Source organism: Scyliorhinus canicula, chromosome 3 (assembly GCF_902713615.1).
Source record: "Scyliorhinus canicula chromosome 3, sScyCan1.1, whole genome shotgun sequence".
In the NCBI taxonomy this organism is placed as follows: Eukaryota; Metazoa; Chordata; class Chondrichthyes; order Carcharhiniformes; family Scyliorhinidae; genus Scyliorhinus; species Scyliorhinus canicula.
The window spans coordinates 122,983,478-123,000,287 of NC_052148.1; the positions used below are offsets into that span (position 1 = coordinate 122,983,478).

At 49.0% G+C, this 16,810-nt stretch overlaps 1 protein-coding gene across 2 annotated transcripts in view; it reads right to left on the minus strand.

Annotated features, from left to right (window-relative positions):
- The window catches only part of LOC119962925 (PGAP2-interacting protein-like), a 154,330-nt gene that overhangs the window by 96,679 nt on the left and 40,841 nt on the right, over positions 1-16,810 (minus strand). Inside the window, exons 3-4 of one of the 2 annotated variants that reach the window (XM_038791201.1) lie at positions 9,449-9,569; positions 7,435-7,589 (exon numbers count right to left, since the gene is read on the minus strand). The exons of the other annotated variant lie outside the window; for it this stretch is intronic. Coding sequence (XP_038647129.1) covers positions 7,435-7,589; positions 9,449-9,569 — 276 coding nt within the window. The remainder of the gene's footprint in view (positions 1-7,434; positions 7,590-9,448; positions 9,570-16,810) is intronic. 2 annotated transcript variants of the gene reach the window in all.

A 16,810-nucleotide genomic window follows, 5' to 3' on the forward strand; every position in this document is an offset into this window, starting at 1 on the left:
TGCCATTAGTCCCCAGCCAGTAGTAAGCAGGCAGGTTATAACAGGTTATCTCTGTCTTTAAGGCACTCAGTGATTTGGCCTCCAGAGTCTTCTGCGGCAGAGTTTCACAGATTCACCACCCTCTGGCTGAAGAAATTCCTCATCTCCGTTTTAAAGGATCGTTCCTTTAGTCTGAGATGGTGTCCTCTGGTTCTAGTTTTTCGTCCAAGTGGAAACATACTCTCCACGTCCACTCTATCCAGGCCTTGCAGTATCCTGTAAGTTTCAATAAGATCCCCTCCTCATCCTTCTAAACTCCAACGAGTACAGCCCCAGAGTCCTCAACCGTTTCTCATACGACAAGTTCTTCATTCCAGGAAGCATGAGCCTAAGCCTCTGGATCACTAGTCCTGCAACATTACCACTGTGCCACCAGCTCACCCTAATGACATAACCATTCCTGAATGCTATTTTGTTGGCATGATGGCCAGCGGGCAGGGGCGACATGGTGGCGCAGTGGTTAGTACTGCTGCCTCACGAGGCCGAGGCCCCGGCTCACTGTCCATGTGGAGTTTGCACATTCTCCCCGTGTTTGCGTGGGTCTCACCCTCACAACCCAAAGATGGCAGGGTGGGTGGATTGGCCACGCTAAATTGCCCCTTATTTGGAATTTTAAAAAAAATAAAATGGTGGCTAGTGAGCCCATTGCTGCATCTTTTCAATTTCACCCTTGACTTTGTCCAAGGACCTTTCCAGAGGAAAATCTGTTTAGCATCAGCTCTTAGGGTAATATGTTACCTCCCTTGTGCCAAAAACAATTTTGAAGATTCATTTTCAAATGTACTGCTGCAGTTCTCAACAGCAACTTCATCCACTTCATAGGTTACTTTTAGTTTTCGTCTTTCTGAGTAGAGGGCACTCTAGACTTTGAATGACATAGGGAGGTTCGAGGATTTCTTGGTCTTTATATTTTAGCTTTGCCATGAGTTGGTCTTCGACTTTTAAAGTTGTCCCACAAGGATCATGTCATTTTATAGGTGGAGATTGCAATGTAATTGCTGGAGCCATTTGACCTCATTTGGTAAAACCCCTGCTTCTGTGTAGTTTAAACTCTGTTGGGGTGTTCATCCAATCTGCGTTTAATACTCCCAATACTTGATTCTGTTTCAGTTACCTCCCTCTCAGGAAGGTTAATCCCTTTGCCTGTGGTTCTTTCGCTCTCTTGGGCTGAATATAGGGAGGCAAACGGCTTGCCGCCCTTCCTGGAAGCAAAGTTGGAATGGAGCCAGTATTTTCCACGCCGACCTGTCAACCAGGGACTGTTAGAGCTGAGCTCTCAAGGGTTGGACCTCCTCTCACCAAGGGGTGGAAGTCCACTGTCTGCTTGCAACCTTTTTTAAAGTCACTCAGTTTGGTTTGTGAGCAACCTTTCGGGTCTGCTCAGTTTTCCCACCATTACCTGTTTTTATTTCAGGTTTCCAGCATCCACAGTATTTTGCTTTTGGCCACATTGGAATTTACCTTTTAAATGAGCAAATAATTCTAAACACATTTACCCACCCTGTTCACATATCCCTTCCACATGTTTTCCTTTATCCATCTAATCTGATCTTCAATACACAGATTCTTCCCCAATCCCTAGCCCTTGGAGTGAATTCCACAGCCTCGCAACTGTCTGCGTGAAGAAGTTTACCCTGCTCGCTATTCAAAGGGCACAATCTAACGGAAAAGTTTCAAAGCGTCATTTGTGGTGAGTTTTAGCTGGGTGTTTCCTGCTGGCTCTGCCGGCAAGTTCCCCACCGTATCTAACAACCTTAGGGCATGATTTAATAGACACGATGTGCTTAAACGAGAGCTCAATGAGGCTGTTAAATCATGGGAGAGGCCAAAAAATGGATCCACCCCAGGCACCGATCAGTCTGCAATCTATCCAGCCACTCCCGCTGGCGAAATCAGGAACTCACCGTAGCTTGACAAGAAACCAATATCACCACTTAAGGCCAATCTCCACACAATTAACAGGAGCGACCCCCGATCTAACAGCCCTCCCAGCAATTGGTCAGGCGAGCGCCGATTAGTACACATTTTTAAAAACATAAAGCTAGCGGAAGGACTGATGTGGGAATCCGAGGAAGTCAGTAACCAGCTTCGCTCCTGGGCAATGATCCCTGGAGCACTGGGGATGCTTGGAGGGGGTTGGGGGTGGGGAAGCCCCCAGGGGGCCGGTCTCAGTTTGGGTGGTCTGACATTGTTGGTGGCGGGGGAGGGGTGCCCGCCCATTGCCTGGGAGGGGTAGGGGCAGATGGGTATCTCAGTGCCCATAAGTCCGCCATGCCAACCCCTAGATCATGTGTTCCCATTCCAGGGGCAACCCCAGCCCACCTACCCACCGACCACCCATAACTCTCACTGACCGCAGCGGCCTCTGGTCATGCGGCTATCGCTAAATGGGAATTGGCAACCGTCGTTAATTGAGCACTTCACACATCTTAAGTGGATTCCCCTGGTAGGCATGCCATGTAGCATGTGGGAGCTTTGACAAAGAGTCATCGGACTCGAAACATTAGCTCTTTTCTCTCCCTACATATGCTGCCAGACTTGCTGAGCTTTTCCAGCATTTTTTCTTTCGTAGCATGTGGGAGTTATTGCCTAGCATCCAAATCAGACAGTGAAGCCTGGACCTGTGCCTGATCACTGCAGGAAGCAACATTCACACGCAGGGGTTGGGCTCCAGCACAGGAGACATTTCAACGACCAGAGGATGGGTGTGTGCACCGGGGAGGAGACCAGCGCCCGGTCTAGGTATCATTACGTTTAGGTGTCTGGGGTACAGTGATTGAGGTACAGTTACCAGAGACCCTCACTGTCGATTGTGCTTGGGCAGAGCGTGTGGGATGCTAGTGCGTGTGGGGGAACGGTTGGGCGGGGTGGGGGAGAGAGCAATAGGGGAATGGAGGGTCCCAGGGTGGAAGACACCGCTGGTTGTCAGTCTCACACCTCTCCAATTCCTGACGGATATTACACGGAATGGATGATACCATGGACCCCGGGAATGCTGCCCTCGTGGTTCTGCTGGCACGCCAGGCTGTCAGGTACAGGAGGGGGTAGCAGCAGCAGTGTTGACAGAAGCTCAAGGTGGTGGCCCATGTGCAGGGCCCCGCCCCACCCCCTGAGGACCCGGCCACCCATCAGGCCGGGGTGTACAGGCTGTGGCCTCGTCTGTCATTCCCCCCACCCCCCCTCTTTCCGCCCCCTGCCCATCCGTCTCCCCATCCCTCAGCCTTCCCCCTTTCCTCTCCCTTCCCCCTCATTCCTCTCCCCTTTCTCACCTTGTTCCACCCTGCCAGGATGTGTAACGTCATTGCAGGGTGATGGGACTGTCAGCGGGACACTGTGGGGGGGGGGGGGGGGGGGGGGGGGATGATGATGATAACCTGCAGAGAGCTGAGCACCAATGCACCTCAATCTGTGCCACAGTCTGACTGCTGCTTCTCTGTTGAGTGCTCGCTCACACCCATCGTCTGCACCTGGTATGCCTGGGGGTGGGAGAAAAGAGGCAACCAGGATCTCCATTCCCGGGGAGCTGGGGCAGGGGAATGGAGCTCGGTGGCAGAAAGTGCCAGAGACGCATTATTGAGTGCAACTTTTTTTAAATGCTGTTCATTTGTGTTCCCAACTGCCCCAATCACCCAATGGTGCCGCCCCACCTGCTTCACCCCTCCCCCAGCATCCCCTTCATCACACCTTCCCCCACTTACCCCCAACCCCCCTCTCCCCAGTGCCCTCTCAGTGCTCCTCAACCTGCTTAGCCTTCGTGCTCTACCACTGCGCCTTGGTGTATGCCCAGGAGGCAGCCTGTTGTCAAACCCTGAGTAGAAAACCTGGCTCACCCAATCCCTCCGCAACCTGATCTTGTCCTGCACCCACAGGTGAGTTTCTTGTAGGAACAACACATCGGCCCCCAAACCTTTTAAATGGGAGAGAACTCTTGCCCTCTTCACAGTCCCCGCCCCACCCCAGCCCCTGCACGTTCCAGGTGACTAAACTTGTTGGGGGTCTGTCACGCTCCCCACCCCTCCTCGAGTCATCCATCCTCATTCTGATGCAGTGCTCCTACACAGATTCCTGGTTCCCAGGATCACCTAAGATGGTTCCCCCACCCAGGGTCCCCCTCCAATATCCCATCAAAAACAACAACCACCCCATCCCTCCTGATCGACTCCCCCACCAACATGCCCAAACCCCAACAACATTAACAAGCTTCTCTCCCTCCAAGAAACATAACAATCCCCCTTTCTTACTGCCCCCATCCCCAACTGAACAAAAACATGTCAAAAAGTGGCACAAGTGCATTGCACAAACACCCCCCTTCATACACAGAGTCCCAAACAGTCCTCCTCAGACCGGTCCAAGCTTCTTCTCTTTGATGAAGGCCTGTCATCATCGGCTTGTTGAAAAAGTAATAATTTGAGTCCATTGTGACCCACAATCGCGCCAGGTACAGCATCTCAAATCGCACACTCTGACTATAAAACACTGCTTTCAGCCTGCTGAAGGCCACCCTCCTCTTCTCCAGCTCAGTCCCAATGTCCTGATATATCCGCACCGTGTGCCCGTCCCAGTCAATGTTCCAAATCTTTTTCGCCCACTCCAACCCCCTCTTCTTCCTTTGAGAGCTGTGAAAGCGGATAATCACCGTGACTCATTTGGCCTTGGCGTTTGCCTGGGCACCCGATGAGCTCTATCCAACGCAGAGGGGAAAACATCTCATCCCCTCCCATCAGCTGAGAGAACATCGCCGAAGAATACTCAGCCGGCCTTGAGCCCTACACTCCCTCCAGCAGCCCCACCAACCTGAGGTTCAACCACCTTGATCTGTTCTCAAGATCCTCCTCAGACCAGTCCAACAGTCCTCCTCAGACCAGTCCAAGCTTCTTCTCTTTCTTGAAGACCTCTGTCATCTCCGGCTTTCAAACTCAGGCCTTAGTTGCTATCTGCCACAAGCAGCAACTCCGCTTCCAGCGAGGCAACCCGATCCTCAGACTGCGACATTGCCTCCTCCACAACCTTCAACATCTCACCCAGCGCTTTCACCACATTTGAGATCTTTGCCAGCTGTTCATGAATCAGCCCAAAGCCTCCTCAACAGTAACTTTAAATGATTCCTTTATCTCCTTGCCCGACCGTTCGAACTGCTTATCCATCTGTTTGGCAATTTTTTCAAGCTCCTGCGCCGTCACCACCACCAAAGTGTCCAATGTAATGCGTGTGGCAACCGTCTTACCTCCTTCAAATTCTTTCGATAGGCTACCCTTCTGAGCTTTCTTCACATTGGTTTTCTTCGTCGACATTTTCAACATGACTTCATCGGGTGAGAGTGCACCAGATCAACAGGGTTTGAACACCAAATTCACAAAAAGAAACAGGTAAAAGGATCAAACCCAAAGACCCTGTCGGGAGCCAATTTTTGTGCATCATGCTCTTACATGATGTCACTGGAAGACCGGCTTCAATTCACTTTCAAAGCGAGATAGCTTTTAATAGGCTGTAACTGACAGGGGAATAGTTTCCAGACAGCCAGGTTTCTGGATTATTCATTTACCTTCAGACTTGAATGCATCTCAAGTATCCTGCTATGAAACTAACCACAGTGTTTATTCTGTGCAGAGTCTGTACGTTCTCCCCATGTCTGCATGGGTTTCCTCTGGGTGCTCCAGTTTCCTCCCACAAGTCCCGAAAGACATGCTGGGCGGGATTCTCTGATCCTGAGGCAAAGTGTTGACGTCGTCGTAAACGCCGTTGCGTTTCTCGACGGTGTCAACATGCCCTCAGGAGCAGCGATTCTGACCCCTACAGGGGGCCAGCATGGCAGTGGAGCGACCCCTGCCACTCCAACTGCCGATCCCGGCGTCAGATGGGCGCTGCTGGTCTGCGCATGTGCAATGGGACCAGTGCCAATGCGCGCATGCGCACCGTGCTGCGATTCCCACCCCCACCAAAACCACGGCGCTGGAGAATGCGGCAGCTGGTGGGGGCGGGATTCACACCGCCCCACCCCCACCCAGCGATTCTCCGACTCGGCGGGAGGACAGAGAATCCCGCCGCTTATCTCTCGGATGTTTATAAATGTTGTGGTTTGTAGGGGTCTATTGGGGGGTCTGTTGGAGATCTGATAGGGGGTCAGTGGAGGGTAGGGTTAGGTCACCCTCATGTGTGCGTGCTGTGAGGGGGTGACCCATAATTCACGCGGTGGGAGGGGAGGATATCCCCATTTCTCAGTGGGGGGATGCTGACGGTCCTCGATATCGTACCACCTGCACAACAGAGTGGACCAATCGCTGGATTCCAAATGGAAACCCATGAGCTGTCCGCCATGCATAAGGGTGAGAAGAATCGCTCTTGAGCCCCACTCCTCGCTCCAGCACGGTCCAGAAGCGATTCTACTCCAGCGGGAGAACGTAGGGGGGGATTCTCCGAGCCGAAATGGCGTTCGGCGCGGGGGCGGAGAATGGGGTCTCAGACCCCTGGCATGGGATGCGATTTTCCGCGTACCGGAGAATGACCGCCAACCACGTGTGCGCGGTCGATGCACTACCGTTTGGGGGCCGTTGAAATAGGCCGCCGCGGCGATTCTCTGTGATCGACCGGCTGAGTTCCCGCCGAGTTCCGCCGGTTTGGTTCCAACCTGTTTCCACCCGGCGGGAGCGCGGACCCGCGGCCACGCTGGCCGTCCTAGTGGGGGGGGCGGGGGGATCAGTCTCCGGTGGGGGCCTCCACGACAGATGGGCCCGCAATCAGGGGCTACCAATCGGTGGTCACGCGCAATCCAGGGGGGGTCCTATCTTCCGCGCTGGCCCGCTATGTGGCTCCGCCATGTTGCACCGGTGCCGGCACAAAGAAGGCCGGTGCGCGCATGCGCGGACCCGCGGCCGGAAGTGCACGGCCCCATATCGGCATCAGGAGCCGCACGGCACACGCCGGGCCCTGCTATCCTCCTGAACTCTTTGAAAAAAGTTGGAGCGATTTGCGTTTTCCGGCGGGCGTGGGGACATAGCCTCATTTTCGGAGAATCCCGGCTTTAGTCTCCTAAACAGAGAATCCAGGCCCCAATTGTGTCTTTCCATAATTTTAATTAACTCTATATTGTTCTAAAGTAAAAACACCCAACATTTTAGATGTATTACCACTGTTTTCTGTCTTGTAAAAAAATGCCCAAGTCATAGCTGAATGCTAAATAAAATTACCAAATGATTACTACCGGGTCAAAAGACAAGGCAAATTAAATGTATTTTGAAAAATACACTTATAACATTTTTTTAAATCTTGGCGGTCTATGAGAAGGCAATAATAAATTATAAGGTGTGCTCAGACAACAATTCCTACATGAATTAGCTGGAAGAACATTATAACTTCCTTGAATATTACAAGACTGCATAGCTTGACTGTCTTATTTACCTGAATGTATTCTGTCCAAAGTCACTATGGTACCCAGGGACAGTGTTAAAATGTTGGATGTGCTGCATGACCATATTGGGTTCAGGGAGGTACACCAGATCCTTAGTACAAGTAGCAGAAAATAACCCAAAATGAAACCCCAGGTTCTGCAGAGCCTGCAGACATGAAATTGAATCAAATGTTAGTATCTGTTTACCCTTTATGATAAGACAGCAAGTTTAGCAAAAGAGTCACTTTTAAGAAACTGTGTTTTTGTCAAACTAATTATTTTCCGTTCTGGTTTCAATTATTTCTCCTTTATACAATTTTATTTTATCAACAAAATCTTACTTCATCTTGACATTCGCTAGCTTGTCCCTTTTCACTACTTGCCTCATCCTTTAGCCAAGATTATTTTGACATGGGCCACAGTTATTCCCTGCTCTGATATCAATAGTATTGCAAATCATCTGACAGAAGTTATGCTTATTAGAGGAACAATACATCATGGGAAATAAGGACATGACAAAGACTTTGAGCAAACATTTCATGGGGTACATTAGCACAGATACAGATGCAGAAAGTAGGGATAAATAAGGCATGTTCATGATGGCAGGTTGTGATTAATTGGCTGCCACATGGATCAGTGCTGGACCTCAGGAGATTTACAATCGATATTAATGACGTAGAAGGGACAGAAAGTAACGTATCTAAAATGCTGGGGGGGGGGGGGGGGGGGTAACTGCGACTGTGTGGCCACAAAGAGGCTGCAAGGAAATATAGACAGGTTAGATGAGTGGGCAACAAAGTGACAGATGGAGTATAATGAGGAATTGTGTGGTTATTCACTTTGGTCATAAGAATAGAAAAGCAGAATATTTTTTAAAAGCCATGAAACTTGCAAATGTTGACGCTCAGAGAGACTTGGGTGTACTCAGACAAGTAAACACAAAGGTTAGCATGCAAGGTGGGGCAGCACAAAATTAGGATGGCAAATGGCATTTTGGCCTTACTGCAAGGGAATTGGAGTAAAATAATTAAGAGATCTTGCTACAATTGTCCAGGGGTTTGGGGAGACCACATCTGTAATACAGTGTGCAGTTTGGGTCTCCATATTTAAGGAAGGTTATACCTGCATTGGAGGCAATATAACAAAGGTTCACTAGGTTGGTCCATGAGAGGAGAGGGTTGGCTTATGATGAGAGGTTGAGTCATTTAAGTGTATATTCCCAGGATTTCGGAAGAATGAGGGACTTGACAGGGTAGATACTGAGAGGTCAGTCGCCTGGCTGAGACATTTAGTACAAGGGCGTACATTGTAAGATAAAGGGCCAATCATTTACGACTAAGATGAGTTCCGAATCTTTGGAATTCTCAAACCCAGAGGGATATGGATGCACCACCATTGAGCATATTTGTGGCTGAGATAGACAGATTCTTCATCTCTCAGGGCATCAAGGGGTTTGGAGAAGAAGGTGAACAGGCAGTCCAAGATCAGTCATGATCAGAATGAATGGGAGAGCAGGTTTGACGGGCTATATGATTTTCTTTTGCTTCTATTTCTTACGTTCTGTCCTTTCTCCCATTCCTCCCACTCCTATCTCGTTCTCACAAAATAAACCACATCACCCCTGTAAGCCATTTTACACAGCAACCTCGCTGGGAATTACCTACAATGAGAAACTAAATTCAATCCATATCTTCTGGACAAATAACATGTATTGGCAGAGCTATTTGCTAAAGAGACTGTTCACAGATTGTAAAGACTTCACAGCTGAATGTTACCAACCACCCGTATTTGAAAAATTATAAATGGCCACATATATAAAAATGCAATAGCTTGTGTTGTTAATTTACCACGGACATGTGATAATCTAAACTAATTTTTGATGACATATGTCAAGTTAGCAATTGCAAGGTCATTAAATAAACTTTTTGGATTTGCTGCTGTATTTTTTGTTTAAATTCTAGTTTGTCCACACCAGAAGGTACAAAAGATACAAAATAGGACAATAGACAAAAATAAGATAGATACCGTTGCTGATTGCTTCCTGACCACCAAGTGACAGCTTGAACAAGCAGGGCTGAAGATACACCAAAAGCCAGCAATAGCAGCCGGCTGTAAGGATCAGAGGCCTGATACGAAGCAATGCTCCCTGTAACATAAATACAACATGTTACAACACAAAATCTTTATTTTTTAAATAGATCCCATTATACATTGGTTCTAGAAAGTGTGTGGTGGGTCTATAGGTATGGAAGTGCCATAGCTTGGTATACTGACTGTGATGAATGAACATAAGAACATAAGAACATAAGAACTAGGAGCAGGAGTAGGCCATCTGGCCCCTCGAGCCTGCTCCGCCATTCAATGAGATCATGGCTGATCTTTTGTGGACTCAGCTCCACTTTACGGCCCGAACACCATAACCTTCTTCAAAAAACTATCTATCTTTACCTTAAAAACATTTAATGAAGGAGCCTCAACTGCTTCACTGGGCAAGGAATTCCATAGATTCATAACCCTTTGGGTGAAGAAGTTCCTCCTAAACTCAGTCCTAAATCTACTTCCCCTAGTTCTGCTGTCACCCGCCAGTGGAAACAACCTGCCCGCATCTATCCTATCTATTCCCTTCATAATTTTAAATGTTTCGATAAGATCCCCCCTCATCCTTCTAAATTCCAACGAGTACAGTCCCAGTCTACACAACCTCTCCTCATAATCCAACCCCTTCAGATCTGGGATTAACCTAGTGTATCTCCCTCTGCACACCCTCCAGTGCCAGTATGTCCTTTCTCAAGTAAGGAGACCAAAGCTGAACACAATACTCCAGGTGTGGCCTCACTAACACCTTATACAATTGCAACATAACATCCCTAGTCTTAAACTCCATCCCTCTAGCAATGAAGGACAACATTCCATTTGCCTTCTTAATCACCTGTTGCACCTGTAAACCAACTTTCTGTGACTCATGCACTAGCACACCCAGGTCTCTCTGCACAGCGGCATGCTTTAATATTTTATCGTTTAAATAATAATCCCGTTTGCTGTTATTCCTACCAAAATGGATAACCTCACATTTGTCAACATTATATTCCATCTGCCAGACCCTAGCCCATTCACTTAACCTATCCAAATCCCTCTGCAGACTTCCAGTATCCTCTGCACTTTTCGCTTTACCACTCATCTTAGTGTCATCTGCAGACTTGGACACATTGCCCTTGGTCCCCAACTCCAAATCATCTGGTATCGGTAACTGCTTTAACTGTACCTTGCCTTTAATACATTGGCCCTTTAAGACCGGGCTTGGAACCCTGGGGGACTCCGCCTCTGGCTCCACCCCCAGGAAACGGTATATAAGGTGATGCTCACTGGGCAGCATGCTGTGACCACACTTCTCGGCAGCTGTCCGGTTCTCTGGTAATTAAAGCCTTTGAATTACCAATCTTCCCTCCTGTGTCGTAATTGAGGGTATCTCACTGACCATGAGATGCCTGGGAGGATGGGTTGTAGAGTAGAGCTTAGCATAGGGGGATTGAGGGAACACAGGGGGTGGGGTAGAAGGGCAGATCTTGGCATAGGGGTCATGTGGGGACATGGGTTGTATGGGGAGCATAACCTGGCATGGGGACATGAGGGGGACCTTTTGAATTTATCCTTTATTGGGATTCACAACACCTCTGAGGGGCTATGAACCCTCTTTAAAAACATGGCCTACCTCCATGAAAATCACAGAAGAGTAAGAGATATCTACCTCCAAAATGAAGCCAGCCCAGAAATGCTGGGTGCAGCATTCTGACAGGAAGAAGTCCTCACCATTTAAACACACTCCCAAAAAATCAAACGGCCCAGGTTTGGAGTTGGGAATCTCAAAATTGAGATCCGGCCGCCAATTTTAAAGAGATCCCGAGTCAACTCAACTTGGTGAAAATCCAGGCCAACATTTCAGGTTAATGATCTTTCATCAGAACTGAAAAAAGTTGGAGATGCAATAAGATGTAATAAGTGGTGGGTCAAGATAAAAAGATGGGTACCCACTTGGATCCTAGCTGTGCCAGCTTTTTAATGGGATATATAGAACATTCATTGTTTCAATTCTACTTGGGCCCCCTCCCTCAACTCTTTTTTGACTACAGTGATTACTGTATTGGTACATGTCCTGCTCTCGCCCTGAATTACAAAATTTCATTACTTTGGTCGCGATTCTTTGGGAAGATTTCTAAGTGTGGTAGCGAGCGGGAATTGCCACGAGCTTCCCGGCACTCAGCCCAGCGAGGCCGGCAATACAATTCTATGTTAATTGGTCGACTTAACAAGGCCTCACGGGATTCTCGCCACAAATGAAGGATCGCCAGCTGATTCACTGGTACCGCGCTCGCCAGAACCCCACTAACAAGGTCGAGCAGCACTTAGACTGCACTTGTTCAGCCAACCCCAGCCAGCTCGCAACAATGGCGCTGAGGAGACCAGTCAGATTGATTCGGGGACGCTGACCTGGGGAGGCTGCTCGATGCTGTGGAAGCCAGAAGGGATGTCCTGTTCCCCTGCGGGTCTAGGGCAGCCATAGGGCAGCCAGTGCTGCCTGGGACAAGGTAACGGAGGCAGTGAGCTCAGGGAGTGTGATCAGGAGAACTGGCCTCCAGTGCAGGCAGAAAGTCAATTACATACACTAGGCAGCACGAGTGAGTACACACCATTGCCAGCCCCCCCCCCCCCCCCCCCCCCCATCCCCGAAACCTTTCCGACCCCATGGGAGCATCCACCCCCCAATTCTCCATGCGACCCCCAACCCTTCCTCCACCCCCTCCCCCTTCAACCCTCCCTTTACACGCACCCTACCACCACTGTGAACCATAAGTGTGTCTAATGCTGCCCTCTCTGTGTGTCCTCAGGAAATGAACTCCCACAATTGCTGGGAGAGGGTCCAGACTGACGGAGGGGTGCCAGACATCAGAATCCTACCACCTTCAAGGAGGTGACTGGTGTGGCCAAGGACAGGGCAGTCACCAACGTGGAGGCTGGCAGACGCCGCAGAGGTGAGGAATCACGGGCTCCACCTAGGGTACCTGTCAAACATGAGTTGTTATTGCCTCCCACTGACAACATGTCCATTCACCCGCAGGTCCTCCAGCCAAACGCAAGGCCCAACCCAGCAGACCACCTCGGAGGAGAGCTCCGAGAATGCCACCCTACTGGCTGTCAGACAGCTGTCATCCCCCACCCTCCACCAGTGCAGATACGGGCACCTTGGTGGGAAATGTTAGTGGACAGGCTAAGCAGGGGTGAGCGCCACACTGCTGATGATGCATGTCAGGTGGAGGCAGGAACCCCCAGATGAAAAAGCAGTCGGAGGTCTGCTGGATCCCATGCTGAGCCTGTGGAAAAGCTATTCCCGGAGCTGATGGAGACGTTACGGAGTGGCTGGGACATTCAGAGGGAATGTCAGCGACACTCAAGCAGATCCATAGCCACTTGGAAAAGTCCCAGAGGCTACGGGCGCTGGAGGTGTCGCCAGCAATGGGTGGCATTGAGACCAACACTGCGAGGGTGATGATCACAGTGGACAGCCTGGTGCACAATGTCGGCACCTTTAGTGAAGATGAACAAGGTGAATGAGTCCGCAGCCACCACGCGAGGATCCTGAACGGTGTGAGCACACATAACCCACGCCGTCGGGAACTCGGCCGGCCGGGGACGGAGCATCGCAGGGCGGGCCTCAGGCAATGGCCTGAGGCCGTGGATACTTTTCAGGGGGTGGAGGGTACGAAAACCGGCGCCGCTCCCGATTTTGGCGTCAAAACGGATTCTCCGCCCCGTCTCCAAACTCGATTTTGGCGAAAGGGAGCGGAGAATCCAGCCCAAGGTTTCCCACTCCCGTCACGAAACCCATCTGAACAGAACGATAGTGGAAAATCCCAGCCACTAACTGTGTTTCTATCTCCACAAATGCTGCGTGGCCTGATGAATGTTTCCAGTATTTTCTGTTTTTATATCACTATTTTGCTGTTGTTATTTCTAAGTTTTCTTTGCAGATCACACATTTTAATCAAATGAAATGTGAAAATAATTTCTTTTAAAATCTTTATTTTAAGATCTGAGTTACTTTTTTAGAATATTGGGATAGGGACTTAGGAGCAGGCGTAGGCCACTCAGCTCTTCAAGCCTGCTCAGCATTCTATATGATCATGGTTGATTTTTTTCTCTTAATGCCATACTCCCACAATATCCCAATAACCCTTCAGACTCTAGAATTCTATCTATTTCCTTCTTAAATATATTCAGTGACTTGGCCTTCAAATTCCATAGCCTCACCACCCTTTGAGTGAAGATGTTTCTTCTCATCTCAGTCCTACATGGCCTACCCCATATCCTGAGACTGTGTCCCCTTGTTCTTGACCCCTGCCGCCACATGAAACAACATCCCTGCATCCAGTCTGTCCAGCTCTGTCAGAATTTTATATGTTTCAATTAGATCCCCTCCCATTCTCCTAAATTGCAATGAATACGGGCCCAGTCGATCCAATCTCTCCACATACAACAATCCTGCCTTCCCAGCAATCAGTCTGGTGAGCCTTCACCGGATACCCTCCATAGCAAATATATCCTTTCTTAGATAAGACTAAAACTGCACACAATACTCCAGGTGTGGTCTCACCAAGGCTCTGTACAGCTGCAGTAAGACATCCTTGCTCCTGTACTCAAACCCTCTTGCAATGAAGGCTGGCATATCTTTTGTCTTCTTAACTGCTTGCTCCTGCATGCTTGCTTTCAGTGACTGGCTTATGAGGACACCCAGGTCCCTTTGGACATCAACATTTCCCAATCTATCGCCATTTAGATAATACTCTGCCATTCTGTTTCTCAGTCTGAAGTGGATAACTTCACATTTATCTACATGATACTGCATCTGCCATGTATTTGCCCACTCACTCAACTTGTCTAAACCGCTTTGAAGCTTCTGAACCACTCACATTCCCACCAAATGTTGTCAGCAAACTTAGAAAAATTACTTTTGGTTCCCTAATCCAAATCATTGATGTATATTGTGAATAGCCCGGGCAGCACGGTAGCATTGTGGATAGCACAATTGCTTCACAGCTCCAGGGTCCCAGGTTCGATTCCGGCTTGGATCACTGTCTGTGTGGAGTCTGCACATCCTCCCCGTGTGTGCGTGGGTTTCCTCCGGATGCTCCGGTTTCCTCCCACAGTCCAAAGATGTGCAGGTTAGGTGGATTGGCCATGATAAATTGCCCTTAGTGTCCAAAATTGCCCTTAGTGTTGGGTGGGGTTACTGGGTTATGGGGATAGGGTGGAGGTGTTGACCTTGGGTAGGGTGCTCTTTCGAGGAGCCGGTACAGACTCGATGGGCCAAATGGCCTCCTTCTGCACTGTAAATTCTATGATAAGCACTGATCCCTGCGGTACCACACTAGTCAACACCAGCCACTACGAAAAAGACAACTTTATCCCTAATCTAAATCATTAAAAAGTGGGAGTTACATTTGTCACCCTCCAGTCTGCCGGAACTGTTCCAGCATCCATGTTTGGAAGATGACAACAAATGCATCCACTATTCCCGTGGCCATCTCCTTTAGTACCCTGAGATGCAATTATTAGGCTCTGGGGATTTATCGGCTTTCAGTCTCATTAATTTCTCCAGCATTTTTTTTATAATACTAATTTCCTTCAATTCCTCCTTCTCATTAGACTCTGGGTTCCTTAGGCCCCCCCCCCCCCCCCCCCCCCCCCCCCCCCCCAATACTTTATTTTTCCTCTCTTAATCAAACTGTTGGTCCTCTTTCGCTGAATTCAGAATGTATCCCAATCCTCATCCTTGCTATTTTTTGCAGCAACTTTATGATTCTTCTTTGGATGCAATACTATCCTTAATTTATTTTGCTCGCCATGTTTGGGCCATATTTGTTGTGTTTTTGCGCCAGAATGGGAATGTATAACTGCTGCAATGCATACATTTGTTCCTTAAATATTAGACATTGCCTATCCACCATCATGCTTTTTAATGAAGTTCCCCAATACATCTTAGCCAACACAATCCTATACCTTTGTAGTTTCCTTTGTTTACATTTAGGGACCCTAGTTTCAGTTCAGACTTCTTCAGATTCCATCCTAATGAAGAATTCTATTGTGTTATGGTTATTGTGCCCTAAAGGACCCCACATAACAAGATTATTAATTAACTTCTTCTCATTGCATAAATACCAAATCTAAGGTAGCATGTTCCCTAGTTGCTTCCTCGACATATTGGTCTAAAAAAAATTTGTTATACGCTCCAGTTCACCGGCCAGAGTATTGTTGCTAATTTGGTTTGACCAATCTATATGTAAGTCATCCATGATTACTGCAACACCCTTGTTAGCCATTCTCTACCTAACCACCAGTTTGGAGGCCTGTAGAAACTCCTGGTAATTTTTTCCGCCTCTTGTTTCTTAGCTCCACCCAGACTGACCCTACATCTAGATGTGATGAGCCAACATCCTCTCTCACTATTGCATTTCTTTCATTCTTAGCCCACCCTGCAGAGGGAAGAGGGGAGAGAAACTGGACCCTGACAAGACTGCATGAAAATCTCACAATCAAGAGAGTCAAAGGGATAATACAACAATTTTGACAAGACGAGAGTAGAGAGTAATCGAGGCTTTATTACGCAAAGATGTGTAGCCTCCCGCAGCTGCTGCCGAAATGGCTGCAGCTCGGTGCGCCCACACATTTATACTCCACCTACTGGGCGGAGCTAGTAGGCAGGGATCTACCCCTGTACTTGTAGTACAGGGCCATCACGTAATACAACTCATATGCAGTAAATACAATACAACAGTGGTGACTACCACATTCACCCCCTGTTAAAAAAGAGTCCTGTGGGGATGGTGGAATGCTATTTACAAGTAGGCATTGGAAATTTTAGGAACAGTTCATAAATTCAGACATTCGGGTGCTTTGATCCTCCGTTGTGAGCGCCGCAGTCTCGGTGGTGATTCAGGCGTCAGTTCGGTCGTCGATGACTCCAGAAGCGTGTCGACTTCATCTTCATCCCCGGGTGGGACCAAGGGGAGGACAGATTACCCTAGAGCCGGGGGCTGTGGTGGGGTGCACTGGGGGGGGGGGGGGGGGGGGGGCGGCGCCAGGGCAAAGGGGTGGTGTGGGGCCCCACTGGTGCCAGGTCCCTGAGGGAGACCATGTCTTGGCGGCCGTCGGGGTACACCACGTAGGCATACTGCGGGTTCGCATGAAGAAGCTGTTCCCTCTCAACCAACGGGTCCGCCTTGTGGAGCCGCACGTGTTTACGGAGGAAAACTGGTCCTGGAGCTGCCAGCCACGGTGGGAGCGAAACCCCGGTGGTGGACTTCCTGGGGAAGGCAAAGAGACGTTCATCGGGAG